Source organism: Cuculus canorus, chromosome 11, assembly GCF_017976375.1.
Source record: "Cuculus canorus isolate bCucCan1 chromosome 11, bCucCan1.pri, whole genome shotgun sequence".
NCBI classification, from domain to species: domain Eukaryota; kingdom Metazoa; phylum Chordata; class Aves; order Cuculiformes; family Cuculidae; genus Cuculus; species Cuculus canorus.
In genome coordinates this window covers 5,461,220-5,478,688 of record NC_071411.1, presented here as the reverse complement: position 1 = coordinate 5,478,688, position 17,469 = coordinate 5,461,220, and the positions used below count along the sequence as shown (strand labels likewise).

Genomic DNA, 17,469 nt, shown 5'->3' with positions numbered 1-17,469 from the left:
CAAAGCTGGTTGATGACACTAATACAACAAGGAAAACAATGCACTACGCGCTAAAACCAGGTATGACTTTTATTTTTTGTGCAGTATTTATTTTATTAATTTAAATTCTATTTTAATTATGTTGGAAATGAGTCTTGATTGGACCTGTGTCTATTTGCTGTAATCAGGACTACTGAGGCAATTGCGCTGTGATCATTTGACATAATAAAAAAAGAGCAGACATACATCTGCATCTCTGTATATTCTATATTTATTACGGTTTAGATCAATATATCATTGGAACTCTGGGGGGAAAGTCAGTTTTGTTGTTTGTATGGATATGAAGACTCATAGCCTGTATCTTAGTTTTATGCAACTGAGGCATGGAAATAACGTAATGAAACTGTTTGAGCAGCCCAAACGCGTTACCTTCCTGTGTCCTTCAGCCCTGAAATGAAATTAAGCAGTCTGAAAGACCTGTCAGGCGAATGCTTTGCGTGTCTGTATCAGACCAGTTAGGGAGAAACTAAATGAGGATGGAACTACAGGCACTAAACAGCTGCAGGTGAAGGCAATGGGCAAAACGGACTGAATTCTTGTGCAGGCTACTAAAGGGAATCTGTGGAAAGACAGTTCTTTCTAAGTGGCTGGTTCATCACCCTGGAACAAAAACCTGATGGGTCCAAATGACTGTTGCTTATCTTATCAAAACTGCTCTTCATATAAAGTCCTTCTGGGGGTAGGTGTGAGTTGCCATCCAGCACTTGTTACTTCGTTAGTCGCCGTAATGCCGTGGTGATAATGGAGGCAATCAGCATAAAACTTACTTAAAATGGAGCAGAACAGGGTGTTTGATTCTACTGTATATTTGAGAATAATCTGATAATAGTGTACTGCAGCAGTTTTACATTGCCATAATAAAGATTTGATTAGTTAATTATAATGTAGCTTAATTGCATATGGCTAATTCTGCTTTATTTTTCCAAGTACATTCTCCGTGGGCTGGACCAATAAGAGCTATTGCCATTACAGTCCCTTTAGTTGTCATTTCAGCATTCGCAACACTTTTCACAGTGATGTGCCGCAAGAAACAGCAAGGTAAGGGAGTGTGTTTAATACAGAGTTCCTTTTTAAGACGGGCTTTCGCAGCCAAAAAAAGTCTCAACTGATAGGTTTATTAAAAAAATACCTTTGTCTGAAAAGCGCTTTTTTTTCCCCCCCTTTCTCTCTCCTTCCTTCCCCCAGCTTTCTTTTGTGTGGAAATTTGAGCAAGTTCTTAATCAGTGCTTAGTGGTAATTTGTTACTGTAGAAAGTATTGTATCACAGAAATAGAGGGAAACAGCTGTTGTGAAATATTTTTGCTTTCGGGTTTCTTTTGATTTGTGAAAAGTACTCCATGACCATGTAAAATACAAACAGATCTGTAAATTGATATATTTTAAATGTTCCGTTTTTCTCATTCAGAAATATCTAATTCACATTTGTTTTAAACCAGAAGGAAGGTAAAGCCATGTGATGCCAATGCACTTCTCAGTACCGTCTGGAATACTACCTGTATCTACTATTCCAGATCTGCTCACTTTCCTGGAAGTTGCCTTTATACTTCATGCTAAGCTGTCTTCCTAAATTTACTCTTTCTAAGACTTGCTTGCAGGTGTTTCTCTAAATTAGATTCCATCCCTTTCTGCTGGCTTCTTTCTCCTCTGTGTCCAGGAGCTGGCAAGCCACGCTCATTATACATTGAGACGTTAAAAATCAATTGGCATTTTGTAGAATCTAGGGAATCGTGTGGTTTCATGAATATGGAAAAAGAGATTACTTCCCCAAACCTCACATATCTGTGTTATCCATCTGAATTTTGGCATTGAGGTATACTGCGAGAGCTATATGCCATCTGGGTTAAATCCTTTTACCTTCTGGTCCCCTGTGGCTATCCCTTTGCTCACAGCTAGCACAGTTCCAACAAAGAAACCAGACAAGTCACTAAGGATTTGTCTACAGAGAGAGTTGTTCCAGAATAGTTATTCCTGATGAATTGTTCTGAACTAAATCCCTGGATAGATATTTGTATTTTGAAATACTTGTGCTTTGTTCCAAATTAGCTTAATCAACTGTAGAACTAGATTGAATTAGTCTGGTGTAAGACCAGGCTGTTATGTTCCAGTATAAATGCATCTATACAGGGAAAGAACGTCTAATAGCCATTTTGATTTAAATGAATTGTGTCTTAATTGAGAGTAATATCAAATAATGTCCAAACGTGTGTGTGTGTGTGTATATATATAGATAGATACGTATATACACCTATCTCTACACCACCACCCCCCAAGAGATACTTTTGATATTCTAAAGGGATCTGTATTCCTGGGGCTTAATATTCTTACCCGGCTTGTGTTCTGGTTTGATTTTTTTGTTTTTGAACAAGAGACTTAACTTCTGATAATGGTACATCTTTATATTTGAACAGAGAGGTAATGACTATTGAAGCTGGATAGAGGTGAAACAGCCTCATTCTGTTTATAAAATAAACCTTCCTTGAGTTTACTGGGTTGCACAGTAAAAAAAGCACGTTTTGCTTTCAAAGTGTGTTCCACATATGTAGCAAGTCATAAGCTGGAGAAACAGAGTATGTGCAACTGGTTCTCTTTCAGGCTGGAAAGGGGAAAAAAAAAAGTTATTACTGTATGCATTGGTAATGAGCCTACAAAAGTTTTGAAAAAACAAAACAAAACCAAGCCTGAAGTGTGAACTCTCTTTCTCTTCCAATTTAGAAAATATATATTCCCATCTAGATGAGGAGAGCTCAGAATCTTCAGCATATGCTGCAGGTCTCCATGTGGAAAGACTTCGTCCCCGGCCAAAAGTGTTCATCTGCTATTCCAGTAAAGATTGCCAGAAACACACTAACGTCATCCAGTGTTTTGCTTATTTTCTTCAGGATTTTTGTGGCTGTGAGGTAAACTCGACATGTCTTCTGTAAACACAGTTTCCTTAATTGAAGCAGCCTCTCGCGAACTCGTAATAATTTGTGCTTGAAAGGGAGGTGTTTCAGTCTCTCCTTTCCACAGAGGTAGCTTTATTTTTTTTCCTAAATATTGGCTATAATTTTTCTTTACTTGGGGAAAGGAACAGATCATGAACTACAAAAAAACCCAGAATAGTGGAAAATGCGTACCACATTGATTCCAAAACTTTCATTCAGCCGTGTTTAGCTTGTTTTATATTAACTGCTCTTTCAGCTTAGCAGGTCTTGCATCTTACGGTGGGCAGCTACAAAGCAGTACTTCAATATTCCTGGGTTTTGTTTATACATTTAAAATCATGGTGGCAGGATTAAAATGCAGCAAAAGACAGACTAACAATTATCTCGCCTTTTTACAGTTGACAACCGTTTTTTTCAGCTACACAGCAAGTTTGACCTCTAGTGGTCAAACACAGGAACATAGTCGGTGCCTCACATGTTAGGGGACGTTTACAATTCATTCACCTTTAAAGAACATTTTTAAGAACAGAAACAAAAACAGACACAGAAGAAAAACCACCTTCATTGTACCTTTATCAGAGTATCTTGCAAGCAGCTCTAAAATTACTTCTCTTCCCTATACATGGCAGAGACTATTTCAATTGGAAGGGACCTACAGTTATCATCTAGTCTTACTAGATGAATGTATATGTAACACAGGTGTAGTTAAATATGTTTTTAAGTAATAAATAAGCATCAAAATGGGTTCATATAGTAACTGGCATTCTTGTTGAAAAAAGAAATGTCTGGAATGTTTTCCTTTTTCCCTTCGTAGTTCACCCACTTCCTTAGCCCAGTGAAATATTCAGCCCACAAGCAAAGGTCAGAATTGTGAGGCTGTGCTTATTTGGGTGATTAACCACTCCCATAGGTAATATCACCAATTCCAGTTTGTCTGCTATCAGTGCTGTGTTAATTACTACTTATTTCTCTTTTAGAACAGCTTGTATTTGCATCGGGGATGAGCTGTAGTTAAACTCATCATTAATTCTCAATTGTTGAATAAATCCAAGCTGATGCGCTGAGTATAATTCATTTAAGTTTTATGAGCAAATATATCTAGTAATCCAATAATGAATATCAACCAGAATGTTCTTTTCTTTTCCAGGTGGCTCTAGATTTGTGGGAAGATCTAAAAATTTGTAAAGAGGGTCAGAAAGAGTGGCTTCTTAAAAAAATAAACGAGTCTCAGTTTATCATCATTGTGTGTTCCAAGGGAATGAAATACTTTGTTGAAAAAAAGAACTGGAAACACAGAGGGGTAACCAAAGACGCAGGAAATGGAGAACTTTTTCAATTTGCTGTGTTGACTGTGGCAGAGAAGCTTCGTCAAGCCAAGCAGAATTCAAATGACCTCTGCAAGTTCATTGCAGTCTACTTTGATTACTCCTGTGAAGGAGACATCCCTGGTATTCTGGATCTAAGTACAAAATACAAACTCATGGACAATCTCCCTCAGCTGTATTCACACTTGCACTGCAGAGATCTTAGTGTACAGGATTCAGAAGTGCTTCCTGTCAATATTAGTAAAAGGAATTATTTCAGGAGCAAATCTGGGAGGTCCCTTTACGTTGCCATTTGCAATATGCATCAGTTCATTGATCAGGAGCCAGACTGGTTTGAGAAACAATTTATTCCCTCCCCTCCACCTTCTTTACATTACTCGGAGCCTGTCATGGAAAAATTTGATTCGGGCTTGGTTTTAAATGACTTAGTGAATAAACAGGTGATGGATGGCGATTTTTACCTGAAAACAGATCTAAATATTATTTCAGATGGGAATTCAGACTCTCACTGTATAATTCAGCACTTACATCTTGGAGAAGATACAGAAACTCAGGACATTCAGGGTGGTGGCAGCTCCGTTCTTCAGCCATTGTTACATGTTGTTAAAACTTCAAATTTTAAAGATATGCCTCGAGATTCTGGAATCTATGATTCATCTGTTCCTTCATCTGAGTTATCTTTACCTTTAATGGAAGGACTATTGACAGACCAAACTGAAACATCTTCCATTACAGGAAGTGTTTCTTCATCATCAGGTTTAGGTAAGATACAGTAGTGTTTTAATAATTATATTTGGTTATTGTGAGTGTATTTCTACCATCTCTAAATACTTAGTGTGTGAGAAGCCATACGGAAGGCTGCAGAGGAAGGTAAGCATTGTATAAAGACGGTTAAAAAAAAGACAAGTTTCAGTAACATAAAAAAATGAATCTTTTCCTTAACTTATTTTTTTTGGGGGGGGAATCCTTAGCTAAGTAAGAAGTCACTGAAATTCTTTTAATATGTCTTTTCTCTTTAATTGAGCTGTCATTGAAGACACTGCTTCTTTCCTCCAGGGACTCCTTGGCAGCTGGGATACTCAGCTGACAGCTGTGTGGTTTCATCAAGAGGACGATATGGTGAAGCATTCTTACAGAATGGCCATAAATCTAAAGCTGGCATCCTGTTTTGCTGCAGCACGTACTAGAACCTTTAGGGATATCATCTGCACTGTGATTAGCTCAAGTTTCATATTGATATTGGGCTTCTCTTTGGATATGGAGCTGGGAGGAATGAACAAACAGGTTTCAGTGGAGAAATTCAAATGCCTGGAGGACACTTTCCAAAATAGATACCCAACTTAGTTGCCCACAGTTGGGAGGTGTAAATATTGCCTCAGACTATATAAAAAAACTGATCTGATCTTACTGGTTACAGTACATTGAACTGGCATCACAACTACCTCAGTGTAGAATGTTCCAGCGATTGTATTCATAGGATAAAAATGCTGTTTGTGGTTTTCTTCAAGGGACTACAACAGGTGAATATTGCATATTGATGGTCGTTTGCTTTTTGGCTTTCTTGAATGAGTGTTGACGATGAGCTTATTTGTTAGTATTTTCTCTTGGCTAAATGGATTATTTTCTTCATTATTCAGATAATTCATAATTCTGGCATTAAACATTAGTTATCTTGGGGGAAGGGAATATAGATGTTGACTTACAAATACAGCATCTATAGATATAGGGTACGTAGTCTATAGGACAAAATAATTAAAACCTGAAAAATTTTCAGGTGAAAGAAATATATATTTACTGAGTTAATTGTGTAAGTCACAAGTGCTCTGTTATTGTTTCAAAATTAATATTAGACTCTTTAATTTCTTGGCATCTTCTAATATTGCCTTTTCTCACATTTTTGGGGAAAATTACAGATGATATCTGTAAAGATTCTAGTGTTGGATGAAAGTAGGATGCTAGTTTAAAATATATGGCCTGTCGGTAAGAATGCTTTGCCAGTATTCCCCTCCTGATTCAGTCACAGAGTTGTCAGCTGCGTATCCCAGCTGCCAAAGAGTCACTGGAAGAAAGAGTCAGTCTTTCCAGTAATTAATTCTCAAGTCACATACCTACTTGTTAACACGTTGCAGCCATAGAGGTTGAACACTATAGCACTAGCTGGTAGAGTTGGATCTTAGCAGTGATGTTCCAGCATCTTTAGAAACCACAAGAACTTCTCCCATTCACTGTCCCTGTCCAAAAGCACCACCCTGACCCCCTGTCTTCTCAACCTCATGTCACCCAAACCACAGTCCTAATTAGGTACAGCATATGAAGGAGAAAGTATCTAGAACTGCATATCATCTGCCTGTTAGAGTGCAACTCATTAAATCTTTTTACTGCCCCACACATGGAAAATACTTAAAGCCTTAATGTTTATATACTGGATAATGAGAGGGGTAGATAGACTTTTTTAGCTTTTATTCTTGTTCTGAGAGTTGAACATGTCCAGTTATTACACTGAATTCACAGTAATATTTCTCTTCTGGCTACCTATAATATTTTCTATCCATTAATTGGTCAGAAGTGAATAGCTTTGCCATTTAGTAGATCTTCCCTTTCTTCTTTAAAGGTCAGTTTGATTTAATCTTTTGAATGGAAATCATAAGTCACGTAATTTCTAATTCAGTGCAGTTCATGTGCTACTGATCTGCAAAGAAGAGATTCTCAAAGAGATCATCATATTAGGCGTCATCAACTGAAGTTGAAACCAGTTTAATTTTGAGGAATTAACACAACCAAACCTTTACCAGGTCCATTCACTAATAAGGTCTTCTTTAAGACGTCCAGCCTGGGAGAAAATGTTATTAATTCTCTAGATAAGGAGTTAGTGAGCATGGCAGGTCAGCCTCATGACTGTATTGCGTTGTGATCCAGAGGCTTTTCCTAAGTTTTCTTTGCATTGTTTCTAAAATGTTAATGAAATACAAAATCAATGTTTTAATGAATGAACGTCGCTGTTTCCTTTTATAGGTGAAGAAGAACCTCCTGTAATCACTGCTACAAAATTCTTAGTGCCTGGATTATGTAAAGCAGAATTTCATTGCCATATCCATCCTGATGAACTGCAGGCAATTGCTCCTTTATAATACATTACCACATTGTTATGCATTGCCACTTTATCAACAGCCTCTGCTTGTGCTTTAACTACCACGCTGTCTCAGCACTCCATCTACTTGAAGGAACAAATACTCCCTGAAGAAGATCTGTTTGTTATTCCTTAGGGTTGTCTTTTTTTTGTGGCCAGTAAACTTGAATCTGTTGGTCTTCATATAAAGCCCGTCATGATTTGAAAAGTGCAGCATGCAAAAATACATGAGAATACATTCCAAAATTATTACTATTAATAATTTAGATGTTGTGATATTACAGATGCCATAATCAAAATGGACTTCTTTTTGCTAGAAATAATCTTGCAACTGGACATAAAATAGTTTGGGTTATTAAGTCTTGGTCAGTTTTGTAGTACAGTCTCTAGTTTTATATGCAGACATACTTGATGACAGGACTGTTGGAGCGAAAGAGCAGGATTTTTTTTGAGAAGGAAGATATAAAATGCTGAAAGTGAGATCAACAAATTCTCCAACAGAAGAAATAATTTTCTTTAGAAATATTTAAGCTGCTTTCCTCATTCTCCTCTCTTTCCCAAACGTTGATGTGTGTCAGTATTTAATTTCAACTAAGTGCGTATCACCCTTTTCTGTATGATTCCCCTGTCTTTTCCCCACAGTCTGGCTATGATGACTCATGGATAGTACCATACGGAGCCTGAAGTATCGTTTTTATAATAGACATAAAATATAAATCCTGCATATGCTGAGAGATACCATGGCAACCCAAGCTTCCTGTTTTCTTCCTGGTAGTGTTAATATAAAGAATACTTCAAAGAGATGGAGGAAGGAAGACCATATTTTCTATTTAAGACATCATTCTGGATTTGTTGAACCATGAGTATGCATTATGAGGGATTTCATATTATCCTTCAAGGACATGCTGCTGTAAAAACTCCTGGGGTCAGATTCTGTTTTGTTTCACGTCTTCACTTTCCACTAACAGGAGGTTATTTTAGGAATACGCCAAGGGAGAATTTGAACATCTGAAATATTCTCTGTTTTGATAGGTGAGAGTTAGATGGTTAACTGTTACATAGTATTATCCATTTTAATAGCAGGAGATAGAACTATTAAACCAGTGGTGAGTTTGGATGATTAGCTTTAAAGCTCCTGTGTTTTTTGTGTTTTTTTTATATTTGATCATTTGAATTTCCAAACACAAGACTCTCTTACTCCATCTGTGACGGCAGTTTTGAAAGTGCTGTATTAATTAGTTGAACGTTATCATCAATGGCAGAACTCTGGCACGCTGTGCAGTTGTAATATGGGATTTGATGATCAACTAGATGTATGTGTCATATTTGGACGGTCTTGTCCATTAATATAATGTTCCTTACTCTTCTTTTTTTTTTTTAATTTGAAAGAACACTTATCTGGAAAAAACCTCTAACTTGCAACACTGAAGTTATTTTAGGTAGTTTTAAGGACATAGTGAATCATCATCTGCACCTTCAGTGATGGGTTTTTTTATGCTGTACCTTAGGCAGCACTGAAAGCAAAATTCTTCATGTTTTTACATTCTCTGAAGTTGAAAAATACCTGGGTCAAACTAGGCAGAATACCTAGAGGTAAATGCTCCTCCACTAAATCCTCCTATGAAAGATCTAGAATCAAGTCAATTCTTGCCATTTTACTAGAGAAAAGATTTGAATTGATAAGATAGACAGAAAGGTTACAGAATTTGTGTGCTGAAGGGCTGCAGTGCATAGAGATGCCAAAGCTGTGAAACACGAGGAGGAGGCAATTTCCTAGCAGTTACCTGGTGAAGGTAGAGCTGCTTCCTCTCTGGAAAGTCTCACATAACATAGCCTTATTTTATGCTAAACTAAAGATTGGGAAGATTTCCGTGGTCCATTAAATTCAGTAACAGAAATGGTATTACTTAATGGAATTAGATTTTCATTTTGGGCTCTAAGAAAGCTGTTTCGAAAACAGACAAAGGCAGTTGCACGAAGAATCACTTATCGTTAATGTTTTCATTTTTATTTCTTCTCTACAATCCTGCAATTTTTATTTTTTTAATTATAGAAGGTCTATGTAGATGCCAGTCAAATCTGTTGATAGGAGGGAGTGGGGAGAATAATTCCTTCATTCCTTCTTAGCATAACGTGGAAACAGCATATTATATGTCCTCAGAAGAAAAAGAATATAATTATTTGAAAATTTAAAGTAGGACAAGCCCACACTTGGAATATACAAAATTGAGAGAAGTTGTACTTAATCAGTTTTAGCGTATAGTTGCTTTTTTTTTTTTGCAAAGCCACAGTGCTTTAAAAAATTAGAAAAATATTGTGTATACCAAGGTACTGGAAGGAGTTAGTACTGAATTTGCAGGAATTCTGTATTTTCACTCCAATGAGAATTACGGCAAAAAGCCTTGTAAAAATATTTTTAAAACAAGTATGTTAATACACGTTAGAGGTTAGCTTACTACTATTTTCAAGCGTTAGGAAACTCTAAACAGAATGTTAATGGTGAAAGGATCCCTTTAATTTCTGCTAGACTCAAGAGTGTTGACACTATTTGGATGTTTTAAAGTGTATTTTCTGGGCTGGTAGAAAAAACAGCTATAGAGGTTCAAGATACGGCAGTGTATTCAACATTGTGAATGATACATATAGTTGCCTTAATTTGTACCTGTAAATAAACAACACCAACTGGTGGAAATAGAATGCAGCTGGCATAAATATTTTATTTCTGCCACACTATAATTTAGAAGATAAATATCAAAATTAATATTTCATTGTTTTCCTTGGCCTTTTCTTAGTAGTATGAGAAGACTCGGCTTAAGATTGCAATTGTTTTAGGCAAAACAATTTTAACGCAGTTATGCATACCACACAAATAACCAGACTCCTATTTATACTCTGCGTCTTGAAGTGAAACAGATATTTTGATGGGTGTTTAATATAGTCAAGCAACTGTGAGAAACCTTAAACTTCTGTATGCGACAAATTGAGTCTGATTTATTTTTTCTTTTAATAAAAATGCCTTAATATGATTTTATGTAATTATTTTTCTTATCTCCTCCTTGAAGGTTTCCTAGCAGTACATGGTTCTGTATGTCAAGGGAAACCTACCCACACCAACTACAAAACTGTAATAACCTAAATTGGATTAACTTTGTCAAAGAAGATGTAATAATTACCTAAGATTTATATGCTTATACTTAAAATGCTATAGAAAAATCTGCAGTGAGTCTGTAAAATTTGTTGTTACTGGGGACTTGAACTACTTATTTAATAACAGTTAATTTCCATACACATTTTGCAGGATGATGTTTAAAATGTTTATACCTGTTATCTTCTTTGGGCCTCTATCCTGCAATTCCTAGTTCTGCTTCTATCACCATGTAACTCAGAGACATTCTGAAGGGTCACTAAGCACATGAATAGTTGTAGTAGTAATTCAAAAAGGGAATTCGATAAGTTACTTCTCTCTATCTGAACTGGACTTCTTTGTGATGTGTTATTCGTATGTATATTCTGTAGTTCTGATCTCTGGGTCCTCTGCCTTGGAGCCCTGTACATGAGGGATTTTTGTGGCTCAGTGAAAGTGGAAAAAGATGTTGCTATAGTTTTTATACGGTCAGTTTAAAACATGAGAGCCCTTAGGATGCTTTTCTGATGTTTGGGAACTGTTGGCCAAAATCATTCCACCTTGAGGATGTGGAAGAATATGAGGATGTGCATATGGATAATAAATCTTGAAAAACTTGAGGAAATAAGCTCCATTATTTTGTTGTTCTTATGTTGCATTTAAATATAGCGGTGACTTGCTACTGGAATTCTCCCCCCCAGTCCCTACCCAACAAACACTTTTTGAGATATAGTGAGAAATGAGCACTGCACACAGTATGTGCATTCAGACGATTGCTGTTCAGACCTGAATTATTTCTATAAGGTCAGAAGTTAAATAGATCAGCTGAAGGAGTTTTCCCCTTCCATCTGCTATAACTGATTCTATTTTACTTGCTATCATCTGTTGCTGTTTCTCAGACTCATACAAAACAACAATGGTTAATTTATATTGTTTATAATGGGATGCAATTTCCTTCTTTATTATCTTAGAACTGACTTAATAAAGTTTTATTTACTATGATGTTCATTTTTATGGGTAGTTGCACTGATGACAATGCTTTCATATCTGCAGCAGTCCATAGAAAAAGTAGAGGTTGGTCATGCTGTCCTGCTGATAAAAAGCAGAGGAAAAGGAAATGTTCTTTCCTTGGTGTCAGACGTCACCTAGATGGCCAGGAGTTGAAGTGCTTGCCCATAGCTACTTCCCTACTAAAAGCTCAGTTCTTAGTGGTTTTGGCATTTTACTCCAATGCAGATACTTTGAGAAGAAGGCTGTGACTTCGAAAACATTAATGTGAAAATATGAAAGATGCTGGGGGAGGGGAAGAGAGTTTACTTACTATATAGTGGCATATAATGGCTTATAATATGCTATTAATAACCATAATTGTGATAAGAATAAACATCAGTGCAAGAAGAAATTAACATCTGGAGAATTTTCATCATCAATTAATAAAAAGATTGCATTTTTAATGGATAGGGAGCTGTAACATTCAAGGCTGATTTACCCCAGAAATCAAACTACTTTTTTTTTCCAGGCTCTGCCGGTAGGTTTGGAGGCCTTAACAACAGATGGAAGATTAAACTAGCGTGAGTGAGTGTATGGAATGCTGTCCTGTTGGGCTGCTGATTTAGTTGGAATTCTAACTATTTAGTTGCTACTGGTGTGCAAAAAGATCTGCTTGGACAGAGACAGTCTTGATTATAAGAGTCAGGTAAATGTACTTTGTATCAGATAGGTATTTTTTCTCCACAGGGGAAATATGCACCTGTGGTTTCTCCTAATTGTAAATATTATAACATGTGTATGCTGCCTGTGCAAGTTCTGTATTAACCCTTTGACTGTAAATCAACACCAAACTGTTCATGTAACTTGCTCTGAATTTCTGTAAGAGCCAACCACGTTTATGATGAGATTTTACTCAACCTATTACTATATTTAACCTATGACTATTGATAATCATAATATAATTTTCTAGGTAATATAACATTTCTTAGACATGGAACCCAAGATTATACAAAGGGAAACTGATACAGTATTTTTCCGGTATTGGAGTAAAGCAACCTTTGGAGGCTATGCTCTGCCTTTTATTAGAATATCGACTGTTGCCAACAGCTGCAGACCAAGGGTTCTTTGTTACCTTTAGCGGTACACTAAACAGATCAAAGCTAAAAATAGAAGTTAGTTCTTCTGTGGCTGAGAAAATTTTATTTCTAACCCAATTACACAGGCTTAAACCTGTCAAAAGACGATACGTTGCATAGCAAAAGGGAAAATTAGACACGTAAGGAAGGACTTGTTTTATTTATTTTTACGTAGTTACCAAACTAAACTGTGTTTCAAAGAAGAAGTTCCCAGAAGGATTTTACATTGAGGAAACAAGTGCCAAGAATATTTTTACTGCAGTTGGCTACTGCCTGGTGAAAGTAGTGGACAGTGCAAGTTGCAGAACAATAATCACAATATAAAAGTCTCTTTCACTAGCCTTTTCTAAGCTTTTTATGAATGCTGCAACCACACCCTTTTTAGTAATGCTTTATTTCTCAGATGATTCAACCAGTTCCAGTGGGTCCGATTATGAAATCAGACACAAACAATGTGAGTGGGACATCCATCAGAGGAGTTGTTTGGTGTGTCACAAGACAGATTTTTCGCCTCACAAGTGCACAACTGGGAATATAAAGGCTGTAAGCAAGCATTATTCTCATTTTACGTGAGAAATGTATTGGAACTAGATAGGAAATGGATCCACTTCAAAGCAGAGTAGAGGCTGGTGTCAGCTGAAGACAGATTGCAGAGGTTCGTGTCTTAGTCTTGAGCCATAATGGAGCTTCTTTCAACAGTCTGTAAACAGTCAGTGCCTTTGGCTACAGGTATCATTATTGCAGCTTTTTCTGTTTTGCAATAACCTGCATGATAGAACAACTAACAAGGCACTGTTTTATGCACCAAACGAGTTCTCTGGCACCCCTGCAACGAGTCATCTACCAATGGAGCGTGGTGGGAAACTGAGGGCTGCACAGCAGAAGCACAGCAAGAACTGCAGGAGAAGGAAGAGAGAGACTTGGGCAAACATTAAGCAATGCGTTTGATTTCGTCTACAATATCCCATGGAGACATCTGAAGTGTGAGTTAACTTAGGGCAGCTTTTTGATGGACTACAGGTGCCTTTTTGAGCCCCACAGCACTCCTTGGTCCTAGTCCTGTAGAAGTGCATTGCTTGGTGTGAACCTGGTTTGCAAGAATAACGCCGTTATAATTTTGATGAAAATCAGGAGTGATTTCATTGCTGTCAGTTACGTCATACTTATTTCAAAATAATTGAGTGGGAATAGAATTAGACCTATTTGTCTTTAGCAAAGTCTAATACAGGGGATGTACCCTGTACAGGTCATTAGTCATCAGCAGAGAGGAAACTGTCTACTCTCTACTGTGGCTTTTGCAAACGTGCCAAGGTGTGGTTTAGGTGTTAGGAAGGAAACCACCATCTCTTTGCAGAGTAGTTGGACAATGCTCGGTGACTGAGGGTGGAGTGAGAACAACTGTTACAGTGAATCAGGAAAGCAGGGCAGGATTCTTATTTCTGAACTTGACTTTTTTGCTTAGACTGCCTTCAGGTACAGGTACATTTATTTGAATATTCCTTCTTTTACCCTTAAATTGTCTTGTTAAAACCAAATGTTTTTAACTATAACTGTCAGATATCATTGTATTTTAAGATAATGTTTTGAAGTGAAGTAATAATACATTTAATGCTTTTGTTCTGAATTTTGCATACCGTAGAAAATTTGATGCTTGTTAAGATTTAAAATGTTGAACAAACAACAATTTCAAGTTGTGTTATATAGTCTATCATCTTGAAAATCAGGAACTACAAATCAGTAATTAGTGTTAAATCTCCTGGGACAACATTTTTAGTTAATGTGGTTGAGCAGGTTCCAGTCTGTCATATAACTGAAAGATTTACATCGACTAATTCTTCATTGCGTATATACATAAGTAAGTGGAAACTTTGAGGACATCTGAAATAGACTAAATGTTAAAGGTCTCTAAACAGAGCATCCCTTCCCATTTCCTGATGATGAACTCCAAATTAAGCTTTAAAATGAGGTCTAAATCTATTGCTTTCCTTTACAGGAATGGTAAGTCCTGAAAAAAAACCAGACAGGCACTTGCTGCCTGTCACAGCTCTGCTTTTCTAACAGGCACTGCTTTAGTGGCACTACCAAAGTAGGGGGTGGGATGTCTGTTCTCTAATTTTCTTGGCAGCAGCTATGATGAAGGCTCCGTGTTTCAGAAATCCATCAGAAATTATCAGACCTGAGCAGCCTTAAAGATTTCTCCATGCTGCTAATTACATTGTTACTGGGAGCCCAGGTTTTTCCCGAAACAAAATGTTGATTAAAACATAAATCCTTGTGTAGCTCTTTGCCACAGGGCTAGAAAAGTGCCAGGTCCCCATGTACCTGTCTGATTTATGTGAATTGCTGCTTTAGGAGCAGGAGAAAAGTAGTTGTAAAGCAACTATGGTGTCTGGATGGCTTTTTTCCAGTTGAATAGTCCCTAGTTTAAAAAGAATATTTCATCTGAAGAACTAGTTTAATTTTTACCTTTGATTCCAGAGTGTTTTCCTACTGTGTAAAGTGGAGTTCAGAGATTACTTTAGTATCCTGAAGTGAAGAAGTTCAAGGGAATTTAAGAGACTTACTTAAATCACAGAATCACAGTGCGGTTTGGCTTGGAAGGGACCTTAAAGATCATCCAGTTCCAGCCCCCATGCCTTGGGCAGGGACACCTTCAAACTATCAAATCATTTGAAAACTTTACTTTGCTACACATGAAAGAACAAGCTTTTTTTGCAGTAAACTCTTGGCCAAATGAAGCAGTTTTAAACTGCCATAGGTTATTTGGTGCTTGTCTATCAAAAGTAGGTACCATTTTAATTATCATGATATAACACAAGCAACACAATTTTCTTGCTATCTCAAACTTCTTAACATGTCTACAGCTATAATTGTAGAAAGGTGCTTTATACAGAGATACCCTTTGTACAAGTCTTTGTGAACAGCCCCTCCCCAGCTTTCCTATAGCCCCTTCGGGTACTGGATGTTCGCTATAAGGTCTCCCCTGAGCCTTTTCTTCTCCAGGCTGAACAACCCCAATTGTTGTCAGCCTGTTCATCTCTTGTAGTGATAGGACGAGAGGCAATGGGTATGAACTGGAGAGGGCAGATTTAGACTGGACAGAAGGAGGAATTTCTTGAGGATGAGGAGGCCCTGGAACAGATTGCCCAGGGAAGCTGTGGCTGCCCCATCCCTGGAGGGGTTCCAAGCCAGGTTGGATGGGTCTTGGGCAGCCTGAGCCAGTGGGAGGCGTCCCATGGCAGCGGGGTTGGACCTGGATGGGCTTTAAGGTCCCTTCCAATCCAGACTATTCTATGACCTCCAAAGACGGTCAGTGTCTGGGAGAACCGTTTGAAAGTAAACATGCGCTCAGAGGGGTGTTCGTGTTCAAGAAAAACCCACAATTACTTGGACGAAACTTTACTTCAGCTTAAATCGAACCCACTCCGCTGTGTAACGCTCACCCCCCGCAGCAGCAGCGCGGGGGCAGAGCCGGGACCGGGGCGGGGCGGCCTCGGCACACGCCCGCCCTCCCTCCGCCTGCCCTGGGCCGCCCGGCACCGAGGGGCGGCGAGCTGCGGCGATGTGGGACCGAGGAGGGGCGAGGTGAGGATGTGGGAACGAAGGGGGGCGATGTGGCCTGGGCTGGGCAGGGAGGGGGCTCGGGGCTCGCTCTGTGTCCGCTGCGATCGTGCCGGGACCCGGGGGGGAAGGGGAGAGGCTGCGCGATTCTTGTGTTAGAGCTTTTAAGCTTTACTTAGGGGCAAATGGTAGAATTGTTTGTTAGGAAAAGAGCTTTGAGATAGAGTCCAGCCGTCCCTGTCCACTATTAAGCCATCCCCGAGCACCTCATCCGCCTGTCTTTTAACCATCTCCAGCGATGGGGACTCCCCCATCTCCCCGGGCAGCCGTGCCGGTGTTCGACCACTCTTTTGGTGAAGAAATTTTTCCTGATGTCCAATCTGAACGCACCCTGGGACACCTTAAGGAACATGACGTTCCCTCTCGTCCCATCGCTGTCACTGGGGAGAAGAGCCCAGCACCCACCTCGCTACAACCTCCTTCCAGGCAGGTGTAGGCACAGGTGAGGTCTCCCCTCAGCCTCCTTTTCTCCAGGCTACACAGCCCCAGTTCCCTCAGCTGCTTCTTATAAGACTTGTTCTCCTTCACCGGCTTCGTTGCCCTCCTCTGGACACGCTCCAGCATCTCGGTATCACTTTTGTAGTGAGGGATCCAAACCTGAACCCAGGATTCGAGGTGCAGCCTCACCAACGCTGAGCACCGGGGCACGATCCCTTCCCCGCTCCTCACACCCGTGTCAGTTCAGAAAGAAACCCCCTGTGCAGGAAGGGCTGAAATCCCAGGTGCCCCTTGTCTCCTTTAAAAGCCGTAGTTGTTATTAGGGATAAATTATTCCCACAGCTGCTTGTTTGGCTTGGCGAGAGAGTCGTCGGCTTCGCTCTGCCTTTCAGCACAGCCCGCACCTCTCAGGGAGGAGGAGGAGGTTTGTAGGCGAAAGGAAAGTGGGAAAAGCAAACAGTGAGTGTAATTGCGGACACCTGTGGAGTGGGTCAAAGCAGGCCGAGGAGAGGCAGCGTGGGCCACTGCCTGCAGGTGACGGGGCTGTGAGGAGCTTGGTGCCTGGCTCTGGGGTCGCCTTGAGCCTTTGTCGTCTTAGCGGGATGGCAGAGACTGGTTTTACTAAGGAGCCGCTTACGTCAACGCAAGGAATCCAACTTTGGTAATTGATACCTGTATTTTTTTTATACAGTTCTTAAATCTTTTGAATGTTGAGACTTTGATGTATATCTTCTGTGTGCATGCA

The 17,469-nt window shown here is 39.0% G+C and overlaps 2 protein-coding genes across 4 annotated transcripts in view; both read left to right on the top strand.

Moving 5' to 3' along the window:
* The window catches only part of IL17RD (interleukin 17 receptor D), a 46,420-nt gene extending 32,170 nt beyond the window's left edge, over positions 1 to 14,250 (top strand). For both annotated transcript variants that reach the window (XM_054077024.1, XM_054077025.1), the window contains exons 9-13: positions 6 to 60; positions 967 to 1,077; positions 2,752 to 2,936; positions 4,111 to 5,050; positions 7,301 to 14,250. In XM_054077024.1, the coding sequence (XP_053932999.1) occupies positions 6 to 60; positions 967 to 1,077; positions 2,752 to 2,936; positions 4,111 to 5,050; positions 7,301 to 7,416 (1,407 nt within the window). In that variant the 3' untranslated portion in view covers positions 7,417 to 14,250. The remainder of the gene's footprint in view (positions 1 to 5; positions 61 to 966; positions 1,078 to 2,751; positions 2,937 to 4,110; positions 5,051 to 7,300) is intronic.
* A 1,904-nt stretch (positions 14,251 to 16,154) lies between these two features.
* ARHGEF3 (Rho guanine nucleotide exchange factor 3) overlaps positions 16,155 to 17,469 on the top strand; it is a 104,010-nt gene continuing 102,695 nt past the window's right edge. The window contains exon 1 of one of the 2 annotated variants that reach the window (XM_054076676.1): positions 16,155 to 16,250. In XM_054076676.1, the coding sequence (XP_053932651.1) occupies positions 16,228 to 16,250 (23 nt within the window). In that variant the 5' untranslated portion in view covers positions 16,155 to 16,227. Of the gene's footprint in view, positions 16,251 to 17,219; positions 17,386 to 17,469 lie in introns of those variants that run through there. The other variant, XM_054076678.1, reaches the window with a different exon arrangement.